Raw genomic sequence first — 27997 nt, forward strand, 5'->3', positions numbered from 1 at the left:
AGGTAAAAGCAGTAGCTGCTTTGAGATCTATGCAGTCTAGAAATAACAACAATAACTATAGACCTAGTGAAAGAAGATCAGGGCCTAGAAGGTGTTTCCTTTGTGATAGAATTGGACATCTGTACAGGGATTTAAGGTTCAGAAACCAATTCAGAAGGCAATCACATAGAAATGGAGATAAGGACAATACAATAATAACAACAGGAACAATAATAGACAGTATAACAATAATAACAACCAGAATAGAGGTTTTCAATGCCAAAATGCCTGCTGGCAAGGCCAACAAGCACCAGATCTTGCAACTATGCAAAATTGGGTAAATTCAGGAACTAAACCAAAATACAGTCAGGTAGTAAAAGGTGACCAGAGTAAGGGAGCTTGTAGCTTATGGAGATTTACACTAAGTCCATATGAAAATGAATCAGGTAATAATGAGTGTGGTGTAAATGAAAATGAGTTGAGGATAAATGAAAAGTGTATTGAATATAAGATAGATGGTGATTCAAATGAATTAATTCATTCAAAAATAATATAATTAGTGTAAATAATTGTACAGAGAAAGAATATTATAATATGAATTTAATAGAAAATCCTAATGAAGGTATAATAATGGAAATTACTGAGGAATATAAACTGAATAATACTAATGAAATTGTAAATGAGAACAATGATACCAAGGTAGCAAATATAAGGACTAATGAGAGTAATATAAAAACTGATGATGAAAAATTCTGGGAACTTCATGTAATTCAAGCAGATGTAAGTTTGGATGGAGAAGAAATGGCTGAGCTTTGTACTGATGTTACTGTGCTTGCACCAGTTCTTGAAACCTTCCAACCTCCAAACAGTACTGAACCCTATGTTTCTGTAACTATAGGAGATCAGATATATGATCTTTTGGTGGATACTGGAGCCAGTAAATAAGTTTTGCAGAATCTTCCTAAAGATTGTAAAGCTGTTGGTACTATGGAAGTAATTGGAGCTACTGGAAAAGCAGAGAGAGTAGTAAATTTACAACCTAAAATGATAACTTTAGGCCCTTTATCTGTGGAGCATGCATTTCTTTATATGCTAGACTGCCCCATGAATCTTCTTCGTAGGGATTTACTGTGTAAATTGTGAGCAATGATTCAATGTACTGACACTGGGGATATATCATTACAACTCCCAGAAGAATCTCTGAAAGTTTTTCCATTGCTGTTCTTAGATTCAGTCAGTACATAGAATGAGTTGCATTCCATCTATCCTATTCCTGAGAATATCCCTGAAGACTTGTGGCCAAAGTCTTCCACAGATGTAGCTCTATTGAAATCAGCCACTCTAGTAAGGGTGAGAACCAAGGAAGGACCAGTTCCTTGTGTACCTCAATATCCCTTGAGTAAAGAAGTGATAGATGGTATCAGACCTATCATTGAGTCCCTAATTCAATAAGGGATCATAATACTGTCCTTCTCAGGATATAATACACCCTTACTTCTGATAAAAAAAAAGCCAAACCTAGATCAAAATTGCAGAGTCATCTACAGATTCATCCAGGATCTGAGAGCTGTAAATGATCATGTAATAAAGACTCATCCTATAGAATCAATCCCTACTGCTATAATCTTTTCAACCCCAAGCCAAGCAAGATATTTCACCATGGTAGATTTACGCTCAGCATTTTTCTTGATACCAATCCATGAGGATTCTCAAAAGATATTTGCTTTTATATGTGAGAAAACACAGAAACGTGGACACACCTGCCACAAGGATTCTGTGAGAGCCCAAGCCAATTTTCACAAATTTTTAACAAAGACCTTAAAACAACATTCAAAGTGAGTAAAATAGTACATTTTGCTGATGATATCCTCCTAGCATTTCCATCTGCTAAAGTGCGTTTAAGAGATAACAAGATTCTTTTGATTGAATTATAAAAATGTGGGCATAAAATCTCTAAAGCAAAACTACAGTGGGTATTGCCTCTCATTGAATATCTTGGATTTGTGTTGTCAGAGGGTTCCAGAAGTATCACTCAGAAATGAATAGATGATGAAACTGAGTGCACCTAAGACCAAGAAGCAACTCAGAACTGTTCTTAGAACAACTGGTTTCTGTAGACAATAGATACCTGGGTATACTGAAATTACTAAATGTTTAACAGATCTAACCAGGAACACAGACCCAGAACCTCTGAAACTCAAACCTGAACATCTGCAAGCCTTAAGTAAGCTTAAGGAAGTGATTTTATCTGCACCAGTCCTTGGAATCCCAGACTATGCTAAACCTTTCCAATTGTTTGTGAATGAGACCAAAGGAATTGCTTCTGATGTACTGACACAGATCTTAGGATGAAGTTATTGTCCAATTGGATACTATAGTTGTCAACTAGATCCAATTGCTGCTGGTACAGTTCCTTGTCTAAGGGGTGTAACAGCTGAAGCTGTGTTAGTCCAGAAGTCATCAGATTTAGTTTTGGGATGTCCATTGACTGTATATTGTTCACATCAAATAGAAGCACTAATGAGGAAATTTCATACTCAAGCATATTCAGAACAACAGATATCTAAGTATGAAATTATACTTCTAAGTAGTGAAAATATCGAGTTGAAGTGGTATGGTGTATTAAATCCAGCTACCCTTCTTCCTGATTTGCCAAAGAATGGTTTTACCATTACATAAATGTGTAGAAGTAGTAGATCTACTGGATATGCCGAAGATGGATTTAAAAGACACTCCAATCAAAAATCCGGATTTGGTTTTATTCACAGATGATTCTTCATATTTGTGTAATGGAATTTGATGTACAGGTTCTGCAGTTGTCACAGAATTTGAGACACTGTGATATGGATCATTACTTAGCAAGCTTAGTATTCAAGGCTCAGAATTGGTCCCTTTAAAGCAAGCATGTCTTCTGGCTGATGGTAAAAGTGCAAATGTTTATACAGACTCTTGTTATTCTTTTTCTGTTTGTCATGCTACAGGAATGATCTGGAAACAATGAGGTTTTATTACTGCATTGGGAAAATCAATTGCTCATGCAGAAATAATAACTGAGTTGTTGGATGCTATCCAGAAAGCTAAATAGCTAGTAGTGATCCATTGTAGAAGTCATACTTATGGCAGGGATTCAGTCTCTAAAGGAAATCATAGAGCTGATATAACTGCAAATTTTGCTGTTAAAAATTCTCTGGTGTATATCATGAACTTATCAATACAGAATCTTATGATCTAGAATAAGCTTATATAGACTCAGAAATATAAAAATTCAAGGAGAAGTTTGGAGCTAGAAAAGAAAATGGTATATAGGTTGCAGATACTGGAAAACCGCTGTTACTTAAAGACCTGTATGCCTATTTGTGTCAAGCCATCCACACAAAAGGTCATTTTGTTACTCAAGCTGTTATTGACACTGTAAAGAGACAATAGGTAGTGCCTGGAATAAGTACTGTAGCGAATAAGATCTGCTCAAGCTGTTCTGTTTGCCAAAAATTCAATCAAGGGGCATTCAGTCAGAAAGGTTTAGGTAGTAGACCTTTAGCATATTATCCATTTGAGAGTCTGCAAATTGATTACATCAGCATGCCATAGCAAAAGTTGGTAGATATAAGTTTTGTCTGGTCATTGTTGAAAGATTGACCAAATGACCTGAAGCTTTTCCATCAAATACAAATACAGCTAGTTTTGTGGTGAAAATGTTGATTAAGGAAATTATACCTAGATTTGGAGTACCACTAACCATAGACTCTGATAAGGGATCTTATTTCACCTAAGACATTCTGAAAAGAAAGAGTCTATGAGAATCTAGGAATAACACCAAAATATCATGTTCCTTATCACCCACAAAGTTCAGGTCAGGTGGAGCATGTAAATAGGGAACTCAAGACTATGGTGGGGAAGATCTGTGCTGAAACTCATCTCAAATGGCCAGAGATTCTTCACATAGCTCCTACATATGAAACCAAGTGCAGATTTACATATATCATTTTATGAAATGCTCTTTGGACATGCTCCACTACATGCAAAAACTTGTAAGACAGTCTATACATATCTCTTAGGAGATTGTCAACTTGCTTCTTAAGTGCTTTACAACAAAGATTCAAAGAATTACATAATATAGGAGTATTAATTCAAACTGGTTCTTTGGATTACTCTCTCCGTAATTACAAACTAGGAGATATGGTATATGTCAAAATTTTTGCTAAAACATCAGAAACACAAGAGAGTTGGTTAGGTCCTTATACTGTTATGTTAGTTTCTCCATCTTTCATAAAAGTTTTGGGTAGAGATTCATGGTATCAATGTTCACATATCAAATTAGCACATGGTATAAATAATGAAAATGTACAAATCATCGAAGAAGAAAATGAAGAAGAGACTGTAGAAAGTTAGAATCATCAGTAAAATTGAGTCTGCAGTAAAAAAGATCAGTGAGGAGAGGACCATTCCTGCAGAAGAGGATAGAAAAGGACAATGCAGATCAAGAAAAGAATTCAGGAATTAAAGGACATTGTTAAAAGACTGAAAATTTATAAATTTAAAGACTTTGAGAAATTTGCAATGAAGAGGATCACAGGATTAATGGACTAATGAATTGATACTTCGGGGTAATATATTATAGCACAAAATGACATATCACTTATTCACATACAAACACAAATATATTTATTACTATGGAATTGCAGGATTCTTCAAGTAAAAGATGAACAGAGAAGGAAAGATCTGAAGTAGTAGTAAGTATATATTGCATTCAACAGTAACATAACACTAACATAAGAGCAACACGGACATTACACTAGCAAAACAACATAACATAGCAAAGGTAACAACATAACAAAACATAAACATGTTTAGGTTACATTGAATCACTACTTAAGTGAGTGAAACACTGTATAGTTAGGGTTCTAACATTGTTATAATTAGCTATAGATAAGTTAGTTACTAACAAAATGTTGTTAGATACTTAGATTTAGTTTAATTATAGAAATCTAGTTAGAAGAATTTTGAAGATAGGGATTAGTTAAGTAGGATTAAGTAGATAAGAAAATTAGATGCTGACTTGCACTACATCATACATTACACAACACAAATAACATATGACATCACATAGCAAACAAAATTATAAATAGATATGTAAATATATATAAATAGTTTGTATAATATGATATTAAACTAATTGTATTACAGTGCATGTATATGTACATATGTAATATATGTAACACATGTACACATAAGAAGTACACATAAGTATACATGTACATATGTATAGCTTATGTGTTTATATTGTATGTACATACTATATTATATATGTATATATATGTAAATTATGTACATAGCTCACTTATATCTATTGTTACATGTATTTGAATAAGTGGGTTTAATGTTTAGTTTGATTTTCAATGTAAAACTTATTCATTGTTGTGTTTAGTGTAATTTTCAAAATTTTTCTCTAAGTATGATGTTAATGTAGTACAATAATAGTAGAATGTTCTGTATTAGTTAATGAGTTTGATGTTTGCATGTATTTGTATTTTGATTTGATGTTATTTGCTAGTTGTGCTTTTGCATATGCTTGATCTACATTTTGAACTTTGTAATTGTTCATTGTATATTTTCCCCTTTTTTCCTCCTTTCTTCCTTTCCTTGATTAAATCCCTAAAATAGGATAGTATTAGACAGGATAAGATAGTTGAGTGTAGGATGTTCATTATTTTGAGTAGATATTTTAGTTTAGGTTATATGTAAGTAAGTTAGTGCACAAATGCCAAAATTGTTTTTTTTAACACGATTTTCATTTTGTTCTAAGGGGGAATGTAGGAAAGAATTTCTAGCAGGGCATAGCAATGCAGGCTAGCAGCTTGCAAGATTAAGATTCCATAGACTTGGCTGAATGAGGATTCTAAAGCAGTTGGAAACCTCTCTCTCTGAAGCCAGTCAGACTTGAAGATGTGCCTAGTGGTCTCTCTGAAGAACCACTTGAGGAGCCACCAAGGACTTTTGGATTATCAAAAGGTTGAGTGAGTGTTCCCCTTCACAGTGGTGGACATTGTGAATGGCGAGAACTTTCTCCCTTTTTGGACCTTGTGAGGACACTACAACTTGATTCTGCTGTCAGACCCTACCATATGGAGTTTGTGAGAATCTGGCCCTATGGACATTGATAATCCCTTAGTGTTTTGTAGTTTATTTTAGTTTAGTTAAGTTTGTTTTATTTATTACTTGGGTGGGTTATCATTATTAGTAGACAATCCTAATTCCCTCCTAATACCCTTTACCATTTAAATTAAATATACCCTCTTTATATATTTTTTGTTATTATCTGTTACCCTTTCCCTAAAACCATCCCCAAATCCATTGTTTTTAAAAAGAGAGAACTGTGGGAGTAGAAATACAAAGGAAAAACATATGATTTATCACTTGTTTATATGGGTAAATTTGTTTAATAGCTACCAGAGAGAAGAAACAAAGAGAGACAGCTAAGACTAAACTTTGTAAATATGTTTATATAAGAAGAGGACAGATGGAAAACAGGACTCATATGTAAGACTGAGTGTGGCAAAATCATAAAACAAAATTAATTTTACATATTAGGGAAATAGCATGCAACACTATATAACTTGGAAGTTGCTCTCTCTCCCTGTCTCGGGATAGAAGTACCTCTATTCCTGATTTTCCCAACTCTTTGCTCTACCTGGATTCCTGTGATCATGTAATCAAACAAAAAGATTTCAGGGGAGCAGTTTAAAGTGTAAAGCCAGTCTTTAGGTGCATCGCCTCAAAGAGACAGGCAGAACCAGCTCTGAAGGTCAGAATCTTTTTTTTTCCCTTTTGCTGTCTACTGCTAAAGACTTTGAACTTGAGAAAACTAACATAGATTAGCATAGACAGGAATAAAAGAAACCCTCCACCAACCTACAAGGCTTGGCCTCAGGTCAAAAGTTGACCTTTGTCTGGGGTGGGAGGCTTGTCCCTCCTGGGCCTCTATGCTTATTTGCCCTGGGATATATTCAACATCATTCAGTAGAGAAGACACCCTTTCAGGTTATCATAGTTGGCCCATTTCTCAGGACCCCCATTTTTCAAAACAGCCTTTCAGCAGGAGGTATCTCTTTCCTTTTACTTTGCCAGCATCTATATTCCCTCTATCCATTCAACTCCTCCATTCCCTATTACAAAACCTTCCTTATCTCCTGTACTTGTTCAATCCTTTGCAATTCCTTTAATTATTACAATATGAGTATATGACTTGAGGTTTTGGTTTTAAAAGATTACTCTATTACCAAAATGAACAATATGGATAAAGGTTTATGAGGAATAATACTTGGAGCCATCAAAGATCATGCTGTTTAACACAGTCCACATGGAGACTGGGGACTGCAAAGCAGCCCCTAGGAAGGATGGAAACACCCACTGAAATCCACCTAAGTGACTTTCCTAATCAACATCCCCTTATTATTGGAATTGCTATGATTATTATTCTTACTTATCCCCAGGAAAATAGACAAGAGCAACATGCTTGCAGGGTTAATACAGATGTCCCACTCTGTCCCCCTAGGATATTATGAGGAGAACCTACTTACAAAATTAAACCTAAGGATTAATATATACCCACTTAGATAGGACCCTCTTTTCTAAGCATAAAAACTTCTGGCAAATCTATGCTCTGAATTCCCTAATCTATATCTGGGTCATGTTGATTCTACCCTCTGGCCCTGCACTTAGCAACAATGTTTTGTTGACTATCTCCCTAGGCTTCCCATATGTTGTTAGGTTCTATGGAAACATGTATGATGAGAATGAAAATGTGTGCCAAGTAGATGTGTGATCATGAGGGTATAAAATAAAGCCAGGCCTCAGCCAAGGCAGAGAAATTTATACTGTGAAATCAGTGCTGCAGGTTGAAAGCAAAAGCTTTGTCCCATCCATCATTTTGTCAACACCATCCCACTTCCAAGACCCTATCCCCTGTGGGAGGCTGGCCCACCCCAAAGCAGGATAATACATATATAACCCACTGGAATTGCTTGTCAACTCCAGGAGAAGGACAAGGGAAGAGAAGAGGGAGAGGACTTCAATCATGTAACCATGGAAAAATACTTTAAAATTAATAATTTTTTTAAAAAGAAGAGCTAAAGCCAAGAATATCAAAGGAAGTAATAAAAAATAACAAAGAGTTTAACTGTATTGAAACTCTTATAAAGCAGCAACCATCAAAATCATCCTACAATGGCAAAAAAAATAGAGTAGTAGATCAATTGGATAGATTAGGCACTCAACACACAAAAGTAAATAACGAAAATTAATCTAGTGTTTAACAAACTCAAAGATCCAAGTTTTTGGAAACAAAATTCACTCTCCAAAAAAAAAACTGCTGAGAAACTAGAAAACAGTATGGCAGAAATTAGGCACAAAAGAACTCCTCATTTCACAAGTCAAGACAAAGTTAAAATAGATAGATGGTTTAGAAGTAAAGAGTAATATCATAATCAAATCAGAGAAGCATAGAATAGTTTACCTGTCAGATCTATGGCTAAGGAAAGAATTTATCCTAACAAGACATAGAAGACAAAATAAAATGTAAAATAGATAACTTTGTAGCCCTTTAAATTAAAAAGGGGTTGCATAAAAAACCAATGCAACCAAGATTAAAAAGGATACAATAAAAATAATAAATGTTTATAATTATCTCTGACAAAGACCTTATTTCTCAAATGTATAGAGAACTCAGACAAATTTTGTGAGAATAGAAAGAATTCCCCAATTGACAAATGGCCAGAGAATAAGAACAGGTAATTCTCAGGTAAAGTAATTCAAACTAACTTTAGTCACATTTTTTTAAACATTATTTTATTTGGCAATTTTCAAACATTATTCATTAGAAACAAAGATAATTTTCTTCCCCCTCCACCCCCCTAATGGTAATGCGTGATTCCTCTGGGTATCAACATGTATCCTCAGTCCGAACTCTTTTCCATGTTGTTATTTTCATTAAGGTGTTCATTTCGAGTCTCTCCTCAATAGTATCCCCTCCATGTCTGTAATAGAGCTGTTGCCTTTCCTCTGTGTTTTTACTCCCCCTGTTTGTCTTCTGTTTGAGGGTAGTGTTTTTATTTTCTCCTTGATCCCAGCGGATTGTTCAGGGACATTGCATTGCCATTAATGGAGAAGTCCATTATGTTCAATTGTACCACAGTGTATCAGTTTCTGTGTACAATGTTCTCCTGGCTCTGCTCCTTTCACTCTGCATCACTTCCTGGAGGTTGTTCCAGTCTACATGGAATTTCTCCACTTTATTATTCCTTTTAGCACAATACTATTCCATCACCAACATGTACCACAATTTGTTCAGCCATTCACCAATTGAAGGCCATCCCTTCATTTTCCATTTTTTTGCCACCAAAAAGAGCTCAGCTATGAATATTTTTTCTACAGGTCTTTTTCCTTATTATCTCTTTGGGGTACAAACCCAGCAGTGCTATGGCTGGATGAAATGGCAGGCAGTCTTTTATCACCCTTTGGGCATAGTTCCATGTAGCCCTCCAGAATGCCTGGATCAATTCATAACTCCACCAACAATGAATTAATGTCTCAACTTTGCCATGTCCCCCCCAACATTCATTATTTTCCTTTGCTGTCATGTTAGCCAATCTGCTACGTGTGAGGTGATACCTCAGATTTGTTTTGATTTGTATCTCTCTGATTATCAGAGATTTAGAGCACTTTTTCATGTGCTTATTAATAGTTTTGATTTCTTTGGCTGAAAACTGCCTGTTCATGTCCCTTGCCCATTTATCAATTGGAGAATGGCTTAATTTTTTGTAAAATTGATTTCGCTCTTTATAAATTTGAGTAATTAGACCTTTGTCAGAGGTTTTTGTAATGAAGATTGTTTCCCAATTTGTTGCTTCCCTTCTAATTTTGGTTACATTGGTGTTGTTTGTACAAAAACTTTTTAATTTGATGTAATCAAAATAGTTGATTTTACATTTTGTGACTCTATGTCTTGCTTGGTTTTAAAGTCTTTCCCTTCCAAAAGGTCTGACATGTATACTATTCTGTGTTCACCTAATTTCCTTAGAGTTTCCTTCTTTATATTCAAGTCATTCCGCATTTTCAATTTATCTTGGTATAGGGTGTGAGGTGTTGATCCAAACCTAATGTCTCCCATACTGTCTTCCAGTTTTCCCAGCAGTTTTTGCCAATGAGTGGATTTTTGTCCCAAAAGCTGGGGTTGTTGGGTTTGTCATGGACTGTCTTGCTTAACTCACTTACCCCAAGACTATTCCACTAATCCTTCTTTCTATCTCTTAGCCATTACCAAATTGTTTTGATGACCACTGCATTATAATATAACTTGAGATCTGGGACTGCAAGGCCACCTTCCTTTCTATCTTTTTTCATTATATCCCTGGATATCCTTGATCCTTTGTTCTTCCAAATAAACTTTGTTATGTTTTTTTTTCTGATTCAGTAAAAAAAAATTAGAAGTTCAATGAGCATAGCACTATAAAGATAAGTCTGGGCAGGATGGTCATTTTTATTATGTTGGCTCGTCCTACCCATAAGCAGTTAATGTTTTTCCAGTTGCTCCTCTAGTTTTAGTTGTGTGTAGAGTGTTTTGTAGTTGTGTTCATATAGTCACTGTGTTTGTCTCAGGAGATAGATTCCTAAGTATTTTATTTTGTCTAAGGTGATTTTGAATGGGATTTATCTTTCTAGTTTTTGCTGCTGAGCTGTGTTGGAAATATATAGAAATGCTGATGACTTATGCTGGTTTATTTTGTATCCTGCAACTTTGCTAAAGTTGTTGATTATTTCCACTAGCTTTTTGGTTAATTCTCTAGGATTCTTTAAGTAGACCATCATATCATCAGCAAAGAATGATAACTTGATCTCCTCATTGCATATTTTAATGTCTTCAATTTCTTTTTCATCCCTGGGCACCCAGACAGCAGGGAAACAGGGGGGGGGGGGGAGCCTGTAGCCCCCTGACCAGATCCTTCCATCTGAGTCTCACTAAAGGTCCCTGCCTCAGGGCATACTCAGTCTGAGGTTAATCCTATCACCAGCTCTTGGAGCTCCAGGAAGCCATGGCCTTTCCCTCTCAGAGTGCAGGCTACTCTGGCCAGCAAAGGCATTGAAATACATCTGAGAGTGTCAAGCCAGGTGCAAAGCATAGAAGTAAGGCAACAGAGAAGCATCAAGAGGGAACTGAGGAGGGTAGTAACACCGAAACACCAAAACACCAGCAATTCCGGGCTTCCTGGGGAAGACAGACAATATGCCTGGGGCTAAAGCCACCAAACACCAGACAGATAACAGAAGAGCCAGCCCCCCTCACTCAAATAGAGATGGCAAGCAGCACAGAAGCAAAAACGCCTCAAAACAACAGGAAAAATAAGAAGGGGGCAACATTGGACACATTTTATGGAGCAAAAATACAAAATACAGAGGAGATAGAAGAGGAAACACAAGCAAATGCGCTAAACCCTTCCAAAGGAAATGGAAACTCTTCACAAACTTTTGAAGAATTTGAATCGAAAATGATCAAAAAGATGGAAGCCTTCTGGCAGGAAAAGTGGGAATTAATGCAAAAGAATTTCACGCAACTACAAAACCGGTTGGACCACTCTGAAAAGGAAAACCAGGCTTCAAAGGTCAGAATTAGGCAACTGGAAGACAACGAGCGGTAAAAGAGCAAGAATAAATAAAGCAAAGCCAAAACATCAAGAAATTAGAGGAGAACATAAAATATCTCACTGACAAGGTGACAGACTTGGAAAATAGAGGAAGAAGAGATAATTTAAGAATAATTGGACTACCAGAAAATCCAGAAATAAACAGCAAACTCAACATCGTAATACAAGATATAATTAAAGAAAATTGCCCAGAGATTCTAGAACAAGGGGATAATACAGCCACTGAAAGAGCTCACAGAACACCCTCTACACTAAACCCCCAAAAGACAACTCCCAGGAATGTAATTGCCAAATTCCAAAGCTCTCAAACAAAAGAAAAAATCCTACAAGAAGCCAGAAAAAGACAATTGAGATATAAAGGAATGCCAATCAAGGTCACACAAGACCTTGCAAGTTCCACTCTGAATGATCGTAAGGCATGGAACATGATCTTCAGAAAGGCAAGAGAGCTGGGTCTTCAACCAAGAATCAGCTATCCAGCAAAACTGACTATATACTTCCAAGGGAAAGTATGGGCATTCAACAAAATAGAAGATTTCCAAGTTTTTGCAATGAAAAGACTAGAGCTCTGAGGAAAGTTCGATATCGAAAACCAAAGAGCATGGAATACCTGAAAAGGTTAATATGAAGGAAAGGGAAAAGGAGAAAAATCTTATCTTCTTCTTTTACTCAAACTCTCTTCTATAAGGACTACATTTATATCAATCTATGTATACTAACATGTGGGGAAAATGTAATATGTAAATAGGGGGAAAAGAAAGACCAAATAGAATAATCTTTCTCACACAAAGATTCACACGGGAAGGGGAGGGAAAGAAAACTCCTATAAGAAGGAGAGGAAGAGAGGGTTTTTTTTACTTAAACCTTAATCTCAGGGAAATCAACTCTGAGAGGGAAGAACATCCAGATCCATTGGGATCTTGAATTCTATCATACCCAACAAGGGTAGGGAGAAGGGAAAACCAAGGAGGGAGGTGGAAGGGAAAACAAAAGGGGAGGGAAGGAGAAGGGGGGAAGGGGAGGAAACAAAAAGGGAGGGGATAGAAAGGGAAACATATCAAGGGAGGGGACAAGGAGGACTGATTTAAAGTAAATCACTGGATTAAAAGGTTACAGCTAAAGAAGAAAGGTTAGAATTAGGGAAGGATATCAAAATGCCAGAGAATTCACAAGTCACAATCATAACTTTGAACATGAATGGGATGAACTCACCCATAAAATGTAGACGAATAGTAGAATGTGTTAGAATCCTAAACCCTACCATATGTTGTCTTCAAGAAACACACATGAGGTCGGTAGACGCCCACAAGGTCAGAATTAAAGGATGGAGTAAGACGTTGTGGGCCTCAACTGACAGAAAGAAGGCAGGAGTGGTAATCATGATATCTGATAAAGCCAAAGCAAAAATAGACCTGGTCAAAAGGGATAGGGAAGGAAATTATATTTTCTTAAAGGGGACTTTAGATAATGAGGAAATATCACTAATCAACATGTATGCACCAAATAATATAGCACCCAAATTTCAAATGGAGAAACTAGGAGAATTAAAGGAAGAAATAGACAGTAAAACAATATTAGTGGGAGACTTAAACCAGCCATTATCAAATTTAGATAAATCAAATCAAAAAATAAATAAGAAAGAGGTAAAAGAAGTGAATGAAATCTTAGAAAAATTAGAATTAATAGACATATGGAGAAAAATAAATAGGGATAAAAAGGAATACACCTTCTTCTCAGCACCACATGGCATATTCACAAAGATTGACCATACACTAGGTCACAGAAACATGGCATACAAATGCAGAAAAGCAGAAATAATAAATGCAGCCTTTTCAGATCACAAGGCAATAAAAATAATGATCAGTAACGGTATGTGGAAAACCAAATCAAAATTTAATTGGAAATTAAACAGTACGATAGTCCAAAATCATATAGTTAGAGAAGAAATCACAGAAACAATTAATAATTTCATCAAGAAAAATGAAAACGGTGAGACATCCTTTCTAACCTTTTGGGATGCAGCCAAAGTCGTAATCAGAGGTAAATTCATATCCCTGAGTGTATATATTAACAAACTAGGGAGAGCAGAAATCAATCAATTGCAAATGCAAATAAAAAACTTGAAAGCGATCAAATTAAAACCCCCCAGCAGAAAACCAAACTTGAAATCCTAACAATTAAGGGAGAAATTAATAAAATAGATAGTGATAGAACTATTGATTTAATAAATAAGACTAGAAGCTGGTACTTTGAAAAAACAAACAAAATAGACAAAGTACTGGTCAATCTAATTAAAAAAAGGAAAGAAGAAAAGCAAATTAACAGCTTCAAAGATGAAAAGGGGTCATTACTTCCAATGAAGAGGAAATCAAGGCAATCATTAAAAATTACTTTGCCTAATTATCTGGCAATAAATATAGCAATCTAGGCGATATGGATGAATATATACAAAAATACAACTGCCTAGACTAACAGAAGAAGAAATAGAATTCTTAAATAATCCCATATCAGAAAATGAAATCCAACAGGCCATCAAAGAACTCCCTAAGAAAAAATCCCCAGGGCCCGACGGATTCACAAGTGAATTCTATCAAACATTCAGAGAACAGTTAATCCCAATACAATACAAACTATTTGACATAATAAGCAAAGAGGGAATTCTACCAAACTCCTTTTAGGACACAAACATGGTACTGATTCCAAAACCAGGCAGATCAAAAACAGAGAAAGAAAATTAGAGACCAATCTCCCTAATGAATATAGATGCAAAAATCTTAAATAGGATACTAGCAAAAAGACTCCAGCAAGTGATCAAAAGAGTCATCCACCGTGATCAAGTAGGATTTATAACAGGGATGCAGGGCTGGTTCAATATTAGGAAAACCATCCACATAATCAACCATATCAACAAGCAAACCAACAAAAATCACATTGTTATTTCAATAGACGCAGAAAAAGCCTTTGATAAAACAAAACATACATTCCTATTGAAAACACTAGAAAGCATAGGAATAACAGGGTCATTCCTAAAAATAATAAACAGTATATATCTGAAACCATCAGCCAATATCATCTGCAATGGGGATAAACTAAATGCATTCCCAATAAGATCAGGAGTGGAACAAGGATGCCCATTATCACCTCTACTATTTAACATTGTACTAGAAACACTAGCAGTAGAAATTAGATAAGAAAAAGAAATTGAAGGCATCAAAATAGGCAAGGAGGAGACTAAGCTATTGCTCTTTGCAGATGACATGATGGTCTACTTATAGAATCCTAGAGAATCAACCAAAAAGCTAGTGGAAATAATCAACAACTTTAGCAAAGTTGCAGGATACAAAATAAACCCACATAAGTCATCAGCATTTCTATACATCTCCAACATAGTTCAGCAGCAAAAACTAGAAAGAAAAATCCCATTCAAAATCACCTTAGACAAAATAAAATACCTAGGAATCTATCTCCCGAGACAAACACAGGGACTATATGAACACAACTACAAAACACTCTCCACACAACTAAAACTAGACTTGAGTAATTGGAAAAAATGTTAAAGGCTCATGGGTAGGACGAGTCAATATAGCAAAAATGACCATCCTACCCAAACTTTCTATCTATTTAGTGCCATACCCATAGAACTTCCAAAAAATTTCTTTACTGATTTAGAAAAAAACATAACAAAGTTCATTTGGAATAACAAAGGATCAAGGATATCCAGGGAAATAATGAAAAAAAAATACAAAGGAAGGGGGCCTTGCAGTCCCAGATCTCAAACTATATTACAAAGCAGCAGTCATCAAAACAATTTGGTACTGGCTAAGAGACAGAAAGGAGGATCAATGGAATAGACTTGGGTCAAGTGACCTCAGCAAGACAATATATGATAAACCCAAAGATCCCAGCTTTGGGGTCAAAACCCACTATTCAATAAAAACTGCTGGGAAAACTGGAAGACAGTGTGGGAGAGATTAGGATTAGATCAACACCTCACACCCCACATCAAGATAATTTCAAAATGGGTGACTGACATGAACCTAAAGAAGGAATCTATAAGTAAATTAGGTAACCACAGAATAGTATACATGTCAGACCTTTGGGAAGGGAAAGACTTTAAAACCAAGCAAGACATAGAAAGAGTCACAAAATGTAAAATAAATAATTTCGACTACATCAAATTAAAAAGCTTTTGTACAAACAAAACCAATGTAACCAAAATTAGAAGGGAAGCAACAAATTGGGAAGCAATCCTCATAAAAACCTCAGACAAAGGTTTAATTACTCAAATTTACAAAGAGCTAAATCAATTGTACAAAAAATCAAGCCATTCTTCAATTGATAAATGGGCAAGGGACATGAACAGGCAGTTCTCAGCCAAAGAAATCAAAACTATCAATAAGCACATGAAAAAGTCCTCTACATCTCTTATAATCAATGAGATGCAAATCAAAACAACTCTGAGGTTTCACCTCACACCTAGCAGATTGGCTAACATAACAGCTATGGAAAGTAATGAATGCTGGAGGGGATATGGCAAAGTAGGGACATTAATTCATTGCTGGTGGAGTTGTGAACTGATCCAACCATTCTGGAGGGCAATTTGGAACTATGCCCAAAGGGTGATAATAGACTTTCTGCTCTTTGATCCAGCCATAGCACTGCTGGGTTTGTACCCCAAAGAGATAATAAGGAAAAAGACCTGTATGAAAATATTCATAGCTGTGCTCTTTGTGGTGGCCAAAAATTGGAAAATGAGGGGATGCCCTTCAATTGGGGAATGTCTCAACAAATTGTGGTATATGTTGGTGATGGAATACTATTGTGCTAAAAGGAATAATAAAGTGGAGGAATTCCAGGGAGACTGGGACAACCTCCTTGAAGTGATGCAAAGTGAAAGGAGCAGAACCAGGAAAACATTGTACACAGAGACTGATACACTGTGGTACAATCGAAGGTAATGGACTTCTTTATTAGGGACAATGCAATCTCTCTGAACAATCTGCAAGGATCTAAAAAACACTATCCACAAGCAGAGGATAAACTGTGGGAGTAAAAACACAGATGAAAAGCAACTGCTTAACTACAGGAGGAACAGTGAGGAAATGACTGAGGAGAGCCTCTAAATGAACACTCTAGTGCAAATACAAACAACGTGGAAATGGGTTCGAACCAAGAACACATGTGAAACCCAGTGGAATTGTGTGGGAGAAGTGGTGGGAGGGGGGCAGGGGTAGGAAAAGATAATGATCATTGTTTCCAATGATTGTTTGTAAATAACCAAATAAAATAATGTTTAAAAAGTAAAAAAAAAAATAAAGAGAAACAAGTGACTAAGAAATGAAGCCTTAGTTTATACTTAGCAATGAATGTAGGACACTGATAGCCATTTTAGAAAGAAAGTAAATAAAAGGTGAATTTCCCCCAAAAAAATTATAAAATAGGTAATAATACCTATAACACCTACTCTTGGGAAGGAAGGTAGCATAGTGGGTAGAGTGCTGTTCAGGTAGACCTGAGTTCAAATGTGGCCTCTGACATTAACTGTCTGGGTAACCTTGGACAAGTTACTGAAGCCCAATTACTAAATATTTCTCATTCTTCTACCTTGGAACCAATATCTAGTATCTATTCTAAGATATAAGATAAAGAATTTCAAAAAAGAAAAGAAAAGCAGGACAAAAGGTAGATGAAAGACAGCTACAGGAGAGAAAGTCCAGAGATCCACAGAATTAATTTTCAAGATATATGGCTAATACTTGTGTATAGGGATGTGGTCTAGAGTGCAGAGCAACAGGACAGATTGTATAGTTCTGTGAGACAGTGTAGGGCAGGCTTTAGGCAGAATTATAACTCCTAACTCCTAATTCCTAGTATTATAAATGGATGTTTTCATCTTGTGGTTAAGTGGAATGGTGACAGGGTTGAGGGTTCATAGATTTGAAATGGAGGACAACTGAATTAAGGATGGGAGACTGGTATGTGCTATGTACCCCTCCCCATGGGGGCAGGAATAGTGATATTGGGATTCAGTTTACAAGCTAAAAGCTAAACATTTTGGTGGCAAGAAGTGTGGGGGAAAGGAGACATCCAAATAGAGATCTAGAAGAAAGTGCTCACACTGAGTAATTATTTAACATGAAGAAAGATACTCTTAGGACCAACTTTGTTATTACTCTAATACTGATATTACATGTTTTACAGTACTTGTGAGCAAAAAGTATTGTTATTAACAAAGTAAATTTGTTTAAATGAGAAGTACTGTGGTTTAGAGACAGAACATAGATATGGAAGTCATCTCTTTTTCAGATTCACTTCTGTTCTACTTTGGAGATAGTGGAGTCCTTTGATCTTCTCAAGTTATATCAGTAATTGATAATAATGCTGAGAGAAGAAGATAGGGGAACCAACAAATTCGGAGAAAGACTTAATGAGCCTATATCACAGTGGAACCTAATTTACAAAAGAAATATCATGAGACTCATCTCTGCCAGTGTGTTGTCTCTTCTCTAAAGTCTCAAAACACTGAAAGTCTAATTGCTCCCCTATGCTCAACTGATTCCTTTAGTTTGTGATATATCTGATTATGAGATCCCAAAGGGAGATTAAGGTCAGTTATAACCCCACCACCATTTCTGTGTAAATTTGTATCCTCCTGAAGTTTAGGAGGCAATTCTACAGTGAGTAGGGAAAGATTATTAGTCTAATCTGTATGATTTGTCCTGATAAGGAGAAGCCTTCAAATTTGCCCCCTACACTACTCTCCTACTTCATGACATCTAAAATAGAAGAAGCCATAGACAGAGATAGTCATATCTTCCATTCATAAGAAACTTGACGAAAAGAAAAAGATATTTTTCAGTCTCAGTTGAACATGCTTCCCCTTGGACATGTAAGTTCACCCAGTTTCAATCTGCTTTTATCAAGAACAGAATGAGGAGCCATCAATCAAGCGACAACATAGTCCTATAATATGAATAAGTGGATTCAAGAGTTTGGGGTTAATATAACCTCTGGATGGGCAGCTGAGCCATTTGAAGGAAGAGAATTGATGAGTTTTTACCAGGACACAGAGATACACAGACAGACATAAATACAAAGGCTTAAATATTGAATCACATTCTGTGAAACACTCAGCTCAGCTTTTTCTATGACAAGGTGTTGGCTGATTCTGAATTTGTATGTTTTAATAGACTTCTGGGCTTATAATAAGGAAGACCTTGATTCAGATAAGCATTTTATGTTTACTTTTGTGATGATTGATGAATCATTTTGATTTTTTGACACTCAGATTTCTTGATTGTAAATTAGAGACAATAAAATTTGTAGCATGGACATTGCAATATTTTGAGGTTCAAGTGAGATAATTTTGGAAAGCATATTATAAACTTTAATAGAATTTAAAATTATAAGTATGTATTTTTTATTCTAGATGATGTATTGATCACCAAAGCTTATTCTTGGAGGAAATAAGAACGCAGGGTCTATTAGAAATTTTTAATATTTTGAAGTTGGAGGTCAGCCTTCACACTTCAATTTGACTTTCATCTCCAGGTGTACTATTTGACATAGATGGAATAACTTTATCTTCTAACAAAAGACAATTCTTTGTCTTTCAAAATGAGGTCTTAATTTTCAAATTAGTTTCGGCACATTCCTCTAGGCATGACATTTCTAAATGTATTAAGTCCTATGCCCTGGTCTTGACTTTTATTACCGGAGGAGTTCCTGCCCTTCTAATCTTTTAGTTTTCTAGCATCAAAGATCCAAGGCTTCAGTTGCATATCTGAAAGTTCCTTGTTTTCAGCCTTTTTCATTTTTAACAGTGAACAATATTCCTTCAATTAATTTTAAAGTGTTTGCTGAATAGTATTTGTACTCCTGATGATGGTTATACCATTCCATTCCTTCTTTATAACTTTAATAATCATTTTTTTAAACCCTTGCCTTCCATCCTAGAATCACTACTATATATTGGTTCCAAGGCAGAAGGGTGGTAAGGGCTAGGCAATGGGGTTAAGTAACTTGCTCAGGATCACACAGCTAGAAAGTACCTGAGCTACCCAGCTGCTCCCTAATAATCAGTTTTTAACACTTTGGATTCCAGGTTATCTTCCTCTCCCCTCGCCAATAGACATTTCCTTTCTTGAGGTTTTGCGTTTTCTTATTCTATTTCTTTTTTTAAAAACTCTTTCCTTCTGTCTTAGAATTGATACTAAATGCTGATTATAAGGCACGGCACAAGAGCAACAGAAGCTTACATGACTTGTCCAGGGCCCCACAATTAAGAAGTGTCTGAGGTCAGATTTAAACCAAGGACCCCATATCTCTAGACCTGGCTTTCATTGAGCCACCTAACTGTCCCTCGATGTCTTTTCAATTCATTCTTTTGAACTGATTTTATCCAGGCAAGACATCCATTTGCTTTGCAACTATGACATATGTTAGTTGGAGGTGATAGTTTCTGTTAGGGAAGAAAGTATTTACTTCAAGGGTCTAACAGTATTCTCACTTCTTAGATTAAAAATATTTTTTCAACATAAAACAAAAATTCACCATCAAAAGTTGATTTACAACATACCAACCGAATTGAATATCTGATTTTTACATTCAAGTCTTTCTTTGTTATCTTCTGTCCTATCCCAGGGCTGACTACCTATCAAAGGTAAAGAACTATTCAGAAGTGACTGAGTTTATCCTACTCGGAATCCCCCATACAGAGGGTCTGGAGAAAGTGCTCTTTGGGATCTTCCTATTCATCTACATCTTCACCCTGCTGGGGAATTTCCTCATCCTTGTGGCCATCATCTCTTCCTCTCGTCTTCACACACCCATGTATTTCTTCTTGGGACTCCTATCTACTTTTGACCTGTTTTTTCCTTCAGTGAGTTCTCCCAAAATGCTGGTCTTTCTCTCAGGTAATAGCCGAGTCATCTCTTATAAGGGTTGTGCTTCCCAGCTCTTCTTCTATCATTTTATGGGATGCACTGAGGGCATTTTATACTCTGTGATGTCCTATGACCGTTTTGTTGCCATCTGTCACCCACTGCGCTACACAGTCATTATGAACCCCAGACTTTGTGTTTTCCTTGCTGCATGTACCACATTGATAGGCTGCATCCATGCCACTATACTGACATCACTCACCTTCCAGTTGCCTTACTGTGGCCCCAATGAAGTAGACTATTACTTCTGTGACATTCCTGCCATAATACCACTGGCTTGTGCTGACAACTCACTGGTCCAGAGGGTGGGTTTCACTAATGTTGGTCTTCTGACTGTAACATTACTTTTCACTATTCTTGTCTCCTATACCCACATTGGGATAGCCATTTTGAGAATCCGTTCAGCTGAAGGCAGGAGCAAAGCTTTTTCTACCTGCAGTGCCCACCTTGCTGCAATCATATGTGCCTTTGGACCAATTATTATCATCTATTTTCAGTCCACACCCAACCCTTTACTTGGTGCTGTAGTTCAAATTTTGAATAACATTGTCTCACCTATGTTGAACTCCTTAATCTATTCTCTCAGGAACAAGGAAGTAAAAAGAGCCTTGAAAAGAGTTTTATTGTGGAAGAGGACTTATTTCAGAGGCATAAATTAGGAGGCCTCATTTTCTCTGGTCAGTCTGTTTTTACATCCTTGTGCAGAATCTTGGTCACATTCCTATCCTGTCTCACACCAAGCCATTTTTCTGACCTCTTTCATAACTCACTGGATGATATACATTCTAGAAATGAGGCCAACAAGAAAAAAAGAAATTGGGACAAGTTTTTTCTTGTCTTGAAGATTCTTCCTATTGGGATTCACTTTCCTTTTGTAATTTATAAGGATACCAGACTTGGGCAGCAGTAATTCTAACATCACTGAAATGGTCAAATCAATGGAAATATGCTCTCTTTGAAATGTGTAAGTTTCTATGGGATAAAGGGAGATTGTTTACTTCTGCTATTTCATTGGTATGAGGATTTTCCAATACATAAATTCCCCCCAACAGTGTAGATCCACAACTTAACCTGTAACATAATCTTAGAAAGTTGCTTATGATATTGAGATGCTAACTTACTCACCCAAGGTTATATGTTCTCTAATTTCCCTTCCCTGTCTGAGCCCTGAGTAAGCACAGGTGGGATTTTTTTCTCCCTTGTAGGTGTGGCTGGCTTCAAAGTGTTTTTCCCTGAGACTATCTTCTCTGCCCCTGCTGTTCCCACCAAAAGTGCACTACCAACTCTACCACTGTGCTATCTCTACTCCCAGAATTGCATCTGGTGCTCTTAAGCTTCAGATTGCACTGCCCTGGCCTAAACTGGTCTCCAGTGGTATGTCTATGGTACTTTTAACCAGTCCCCTAGAATTTGGAGATTGTGCTGGTCCTAGCCCTGGCTGTGCTTCTGGGACAGCCTGCACTGTTCCTTGTTCAGTTTTGCCCCCTTATAGTGTGGAAATATCCTCTCAATGCCTACCTTTCATGCTGGGTCCAGTGAAAGCGCCCCTTTGCTCTTTCTGCTTTGATTTCTGTACTTTTGAGGCACTTTGTAATGATTAGTTTGGAAGGATGTTTTGAGTAGCTTAAAAAATTCCCAGCTACTATTTCATGTGATTCTTGTATTTGAAAATCAAATTTTCTATTCCGTTCTGATCTTTTTCATAAGAATATCTGAAAGTCCTTTAATGTCTGAAATCACCATTTTTTCCCTTTCATAAGAACACTCACCATTAATGGGTAAAATATACTTGGTTGCAAATTGAGTTCCTTTGTTCTGTGAAATATCATATTCTAGGCCCTGGAAATTCCTTAATCTATAACTGATTAGCCCTAATTTAAATGTGATGTCAGTACTATTCCTTGTCATTCTTCATCTACTACACTTTCTTATTTTTTTATTTTTTATTTATTTGTCTGCTTTTCAGGTGTATTCTCTAATTACTTAACATTAAATCCTGGCTACAGAGCTAAGTACTTCATTTGACCAAGGGGCAATTGGTCAAATTGATTTCAAAGACTTTCAAAAGTCAGTGTTGGAGATGGTAGATAATGGGAGACAGCACAGGCAAGTTTTGGAGGGGAAACATGATTTGGTGCAAGGCTGACAAGAGAGGCATATTACAGTAAGATTTTCTAGTGGGAAGAGAAGGAGGGTGGTGCTGATAGGAAAAAGGGCAAATTGGGGGAGTTGGAGGTCAGAAACTAAGAGATGAAAATAGGATGGAGAGTAATACACTAATAAAAAAGTGTGAAACATGTTTTACAGATTTCTAATAAAAGCCTCATTTCTCAAATATATAAAGAAATAAGTCAAATATATAAGAATACAAGTTATTCCTTAATTAATAAATGGTCTAAAGGTATGAATAGGTAGTTGTCAGCCAAAGTAATTAAAGCTCTCTATTGTATGCAAAAATACTCTAAATCATCATTAACTATAGAATTTCAAATTAAAGCAACTCTGAGCTACTACCCCATACCTATCAAATTGGTTATTATGACAGAAAAGGAAGATGACAAAACCTGGAAGGAATGTGGGAAAATAGAGATATTAATGCACTGTTGGGGAAGTTGTGAACTAATGTAATCCTTATGGAGAGGAATTTGGACCTATACCCAATGGACTATAAAACAGTACTTGCCCTTTGCCCAGCAATACCATTAGTAGATTTGATCCCCAAAGTGACAAAACACACACACACACACACACACACACACACACACACACACACACACACAAAGGGAAAGGACTTATATTTACAAAAATATTTAAAGTAGCTCTTTCTGTGGGGACAAAGAATTGGAAAGAAAAGGGATACCCATCAATTAGGGAGTGGCTGAGTAAATTAGAGTATATGATTGTAATGGAATACTATTATGCTATAAGAAATGAAGAGCAGGAGGAGCTCAGAAAAGCCTGGAAAGATTTACATGAATCAAAGAAAAGTGAAATGAAGAGAACCAGAACATTGTACATAGTGACAGGAATACTGTACAATGAATAACTGTGAATAACATAGCTATTTTCAGCAATACAATGATACAAAACAATCCCAAAGGGCTCATGAGAAAAAAAAATGCTATTTTCCTCCAAAGACAGAATTGATGGACTCTAAAACAATATCAAAACAAAGTGTTTTCACTTTCTTTCATAATTTCTTTTTCGAGTTTCCTTCCATAAAAGGATTAATATTAAAAATGTTTTATATAATTGCACATACAAAATCTACATGGGATTGCTTACTGTAATGTAGGTTGGTGGAAGTGGCGGTGGGGAGGCAGGGAGAGAATTTGAGACTCAAAATTATTTGAAAAATGTTGGAAAATGTTTAAAAATGTAATTGCGAGGAAATGAAAATTTTTTTTAAAAGACTTTTTTACTGGGGAAGAACCCTGATGATGTAAGTTTTTGGTAGTTGGGTAGGTGGAACAGTCAAGTCAAGATGGGAAATTGGCTAGGAAAAATATGTCTTTCATAGCCTCTGTCCACAATTGACTTGTGTCTGAAAGATAATAAAACACTAGTGTGAAGAAGCAGAAAACATAGTCACAATCTCAGTAACTTTTACTTTTGCTAATTGCACCAGGAACTATCCAGTCCTCCTTGATTTTTTTTAGTGCATCTTTCACATCCTTGTTCCTTAGATGATAGATGAAGGGGTTGAGCATGGGGATGACTGTGGTGTAGATCACTGAAGCCACATTCTGTAGAGTGATAGTGTTTCTTGATTCAGGCCAACAGTACATAAAAATGATGGAACCATACAGTACAGCAACAGTTACCATGGGGGATCTGCAGGTGATGAAGGCCTTGTACCTGCCCTTAACAGAATGAATGCTGAGGATACTGGAGAGGATGAAAGCAAAAGAGATGAAGATGGGTATAATGGCTACCAATGAATTGACCACAACAAGAAGCATCACCAAAAGCTCATTAATGTAGGTACTAGAGCAGGAGAGCTTCAGAAGGGGAGGAATGTCACAGAAATAATGACTAATAAAAATGTTTCCACAGAAACAGTTGCTGTTTCTGAAGAAGTGGAATAATCTGGTGGATAGATAACCAATTGGTAGTTAGGAAGACCTGGATTCAAATCATCCATTGATATGAACTGACTCTGTGACTATGCACAAACTACTTAACCTTTTTGAGCCTCAGTGTCCTTATTTGTAAAATGGAGTTAACAAAACCTGTAACACCTATTCTTGGGAAGCTAGGTAGCATAGTGGATAGAGTGCTGTGCAGGTAACCCTGAATTCAAATCTGGCCTCTGCCATTTACTAGCTGAGTAACCCTGGGAAAGTTACTTATGCCCAGTTGTCTAACATTTCTTGTTCTCCTACCTTGGAACAAATATTTAGTACCAAATCTAAGATATAAGATAAAGAATTTCAAAAAAGAAAAGAAAATCAAGACCAAAGGTAGATGAAGGACAGCTACAGGATGCCAGAATCCATCAAAGACCACACTGTTTGACACGGTCACACGTGGAAAGTGGGGAGTGCAAAGTAGCCCCTAGGAAGTATGGAAATATCCACTGAAACCCCCCCAAGTGACTTTCCTCATTAACATCCCCTTATTATTGGAGTTGCTATGATTATTTTTCTTACTTAGCCCCAGGGAAAATAGATAAGAACAATATGCTAGCATGGTTAATACAGATGTCCCGCTCTGTCCCCCCAGAATATTACCAGGAGATCCCATTTACAAAATTAAACCTAAGGATTCTTACATACCCACTTAGATAGGACCCCTCTTTTCTAAGCATAAAAACTTCTGGCAAATCTGTACTCTGAATTCCCCAACCTATATCTGGGTCATATTGATTCTCTCCTCTGACCCTGCACTTAGGAATGGTGGTTTATTGACTACCTTGTTATGCTTCATGTCTGTTGTTATGTTCTATGGAAACATGTCTGTTGAGAATGAGAAAAGGAGAAAAAAATACTGAGTGACACCTAAGCACAGGTCAGAGCACTCCATCATCTCACATCTCTTATTTGCCTGACTGCTCCACCTAGTCAGAAGGACACTCCTCTTTGAGAGACCTCAGTTTTGGCTCTGAAAAAGAGGAGAGAAAACAAAGCCCAGGGATCCATAGAATTAATTTGCAAGACATGTGGTTAATACTTGTGCATAGGGATGGGGTCTAGAGTGCTGAGCAGCAGGACAGATTGTATAGTTCTGTGAGACAGTGTAGGGCAGGCTTTAGGGCAGAATTATAACTCTTAACTCCTAGTTCCTAGTATTGTAAATGAATATTTCCAACTTGTGGTTAAGAGGAATGGTGACAAGGTTAAGCTCTCATAGATTTGAAATGGAGGACAACAGAATTAAGGATAGGAGACAGATATGTGCTATGTACCCCTTCCCATGTGGGCAGAGATGATGAGATTAGGACTCAGTTTGCAAGCTAACAGCTAAAAGTTTTGGTGCCAAGAAGTGTAGGAGAAAGGAGACATTCAAATAGAGATCGAGGCAGGGGCTGAATTTAGATTTGGTGGAAGAGCTCCTGTGGCTACTTACCAGGCCCTCTTAGAGCCAGTGTTAATTTTTTTTGTTTTCTGTTTTCTTAATTTTGCTTTTTAAGAAAATATGGTGTTGGAATTGGGGAGCAGAGAGAAGGGAGGAAAGGCACTGATTAGTGTGAGAAGGCAGGGAGCCAAAAGTTCTGACACAGTAGAAGTTCTATTTTTTTTTTTTTTAGTGAAGATATAACAATGTTTTCCTTACAGGATTTGAACTGGTCATGAGAAGACAACTCTTCCACTTAGTAATTATTCAACATGAAGAAAGACAGTCTTAGGAATACCTTTGTTACTCTAATACCAACATTAGGTGCTTTATAGTGCTCCTGAGGAAAAAGTATTATTATTAACAAAGTAAATTTGTTTAAATGAGAAGGTACTGTGGAATATAAAAAGAACACAGATCTGGAAGTAATTCCCTTTCAGACTCACTTCTGTTCTACTTTGGAGAGAGTAGAGTCCTTTGATCTTCTCATGTTATATCTACAACTGATAATAATGCTGAGGAGAAGAAGATGGGGAAAACAACAAATTCAGAGAAAGGCTTAATGAGCTTATACCACTGTAGAAACTGATTTACAGAAGAAATATCATGAGACTCATCTCTGCCAGTGTTGTCTCTTCTCTAAAGTCTCAAAGCACCTAAGGTCTAATTGCTTACATGCTCAAGAGATTCCTTTAGTTAATGATACATCTGGATATGAGATCCCATAGAGAGATTAAGGTCAGTTATAACCCCACCACCATTTCTGTGTAAATTTGTATCTTCCTGAAGTTTAGGAGATAATACTACAGTTAGTAGGGAAAGATTCATAATCTAATCTGGATAGTTTGGCCTGATGAGGAGAAGTATTCAAGGTTGCCTCCTACACAGTTCTCCTACTTCATGACATCTAAAATAGAATGAGCCATAGACGGAGATAGCCATATCTTCAATTCATAAGAAATTTGATGAAAAGAAAAAGATATCTTTCAGTATCAGTCGAACATGTTTCCCCTTGGACATGTAAGTTCACCCAGTTTCATTCTGCTTTTATTGAGAAAAGAATGGGGAGCCATCAATCAAGTGACAACATAGTCCAATAATATAAATAAGTGGATTTAAGAGTTTGGGGTTATTATAACCTCTGGATGGGCAAATGGACACTTTGAAAGAAGAGAATTAATGAGCTTTTACACAGAGATACACAGACACACATAAAAACAAAGGCTTACATACTGAATCACATTCTGTGAAACACTCAGCTCAGCTTTTTCTATGACAAGGTGTTGGCTGATTTAGAAGCTGTGTGTTATAAAATTCTGGGCTTATAATAAGGAAGACCTTGGTTCAAATAAAGAATTTGATATTTAGTTTTGTGAGGATTGACAAAGCATTTTGACTTTTTGACAGTGAGATTTCTTAACTATGACATAGAGACAATAAAATTTGTAGCATGGTCATGACAATATTTTGAGACTCGAGATAATTTTATAAACCATTTTATAAACTTTAATAGAACTTAAAATTATAAGTATGTGGAGGTAGCTGGATAACTCGGTGGATTGAAATCCAGGCCTAGAGATGGGAGGCCATAGGTTCAAATCTGGCCTCAGGCACTTCCTAACTGTGTAACCCTGGGCAGTTCTCTGGACCCCCATTGCCTAGCCCTTATCACTTTTCTGCCTTGGAACAAATACACAGTATTGATTCCAAGATAGAAGGGAAGGGTTTAAAAAAACAACAACAACCATAAGTATGCATTATTATTTGAGATGATGTATTGATCACAAAAGCTTATTATTGGAGGAAATACAAACACAAGGCCTA

The 27997-nt window shown here is 36.5% G+C and overlaps 1 protein-coding gene across 1 annotated transcript; it reads left to right on the forward strand.

Annotated features, from left to right (window-relative positions):
- Positions 1 to 263: 263 nt before the first annotated feature.
- Positions 264 to 27797, forward strand: LOC100030080 (olfactory receptor 148-like). Its single transcript, XM_007494931.3, has 3 exons — positions 264 to 316; positions 20319 to 21242; positions 27147 to 27797. The coding sequence occupies exons 1-3, from the start codon at positions 264 to 266 to the stop codon at positions 27271 to 27273; spliced, it is 1104 nt and encodes a 367-aa protein (XP_007494993.3). The 3' UTR covers positions 27274 to 27797.
- The last annotated feature ends 200 nt before the right edge of the window (positions 27798 to 27997 follow it).

Source organism: Monodelphis domestica, chromosome 4, assembly GCF_027887165.1.
Source record: "Monodelphis domestica isolate mMonDom1 chromosome 4, mMonDom1.pri, whole genome shotgun sequence".
Classification (NCBI taxonomy): Eukaryota; Metazoa; Chordata; class Mammalia; order Didelphimorphia; family Didelphidae; genus Monodelphis; species Monodelphis domestica.

Excerpts from the sequence above, each read along its gene's own strand:
- LOC100030080 (XM_007494931.3), top strand. The coding sequence starts at position 264 with ATGCCTGCTGGCAAGGCCAACAAGCACCAGATCTTGCAACTATGCAAA. Across the intron at positions 317-20,318 it reads TTGCAACTATGCAAAATTGG|GGCTGACTACCTATCAAAGG; the intron begins GTAAATTCAGGA and ends GTCCTATCCCAG. Across the intron at positions 21,243-27,146 it reads GCCTTGAAAAGAGTTTTATT|AAAAAGATATCTTTCAGTAT; the intron begins GTGGAAGAGGAC and ends TTTGATGAAAAG.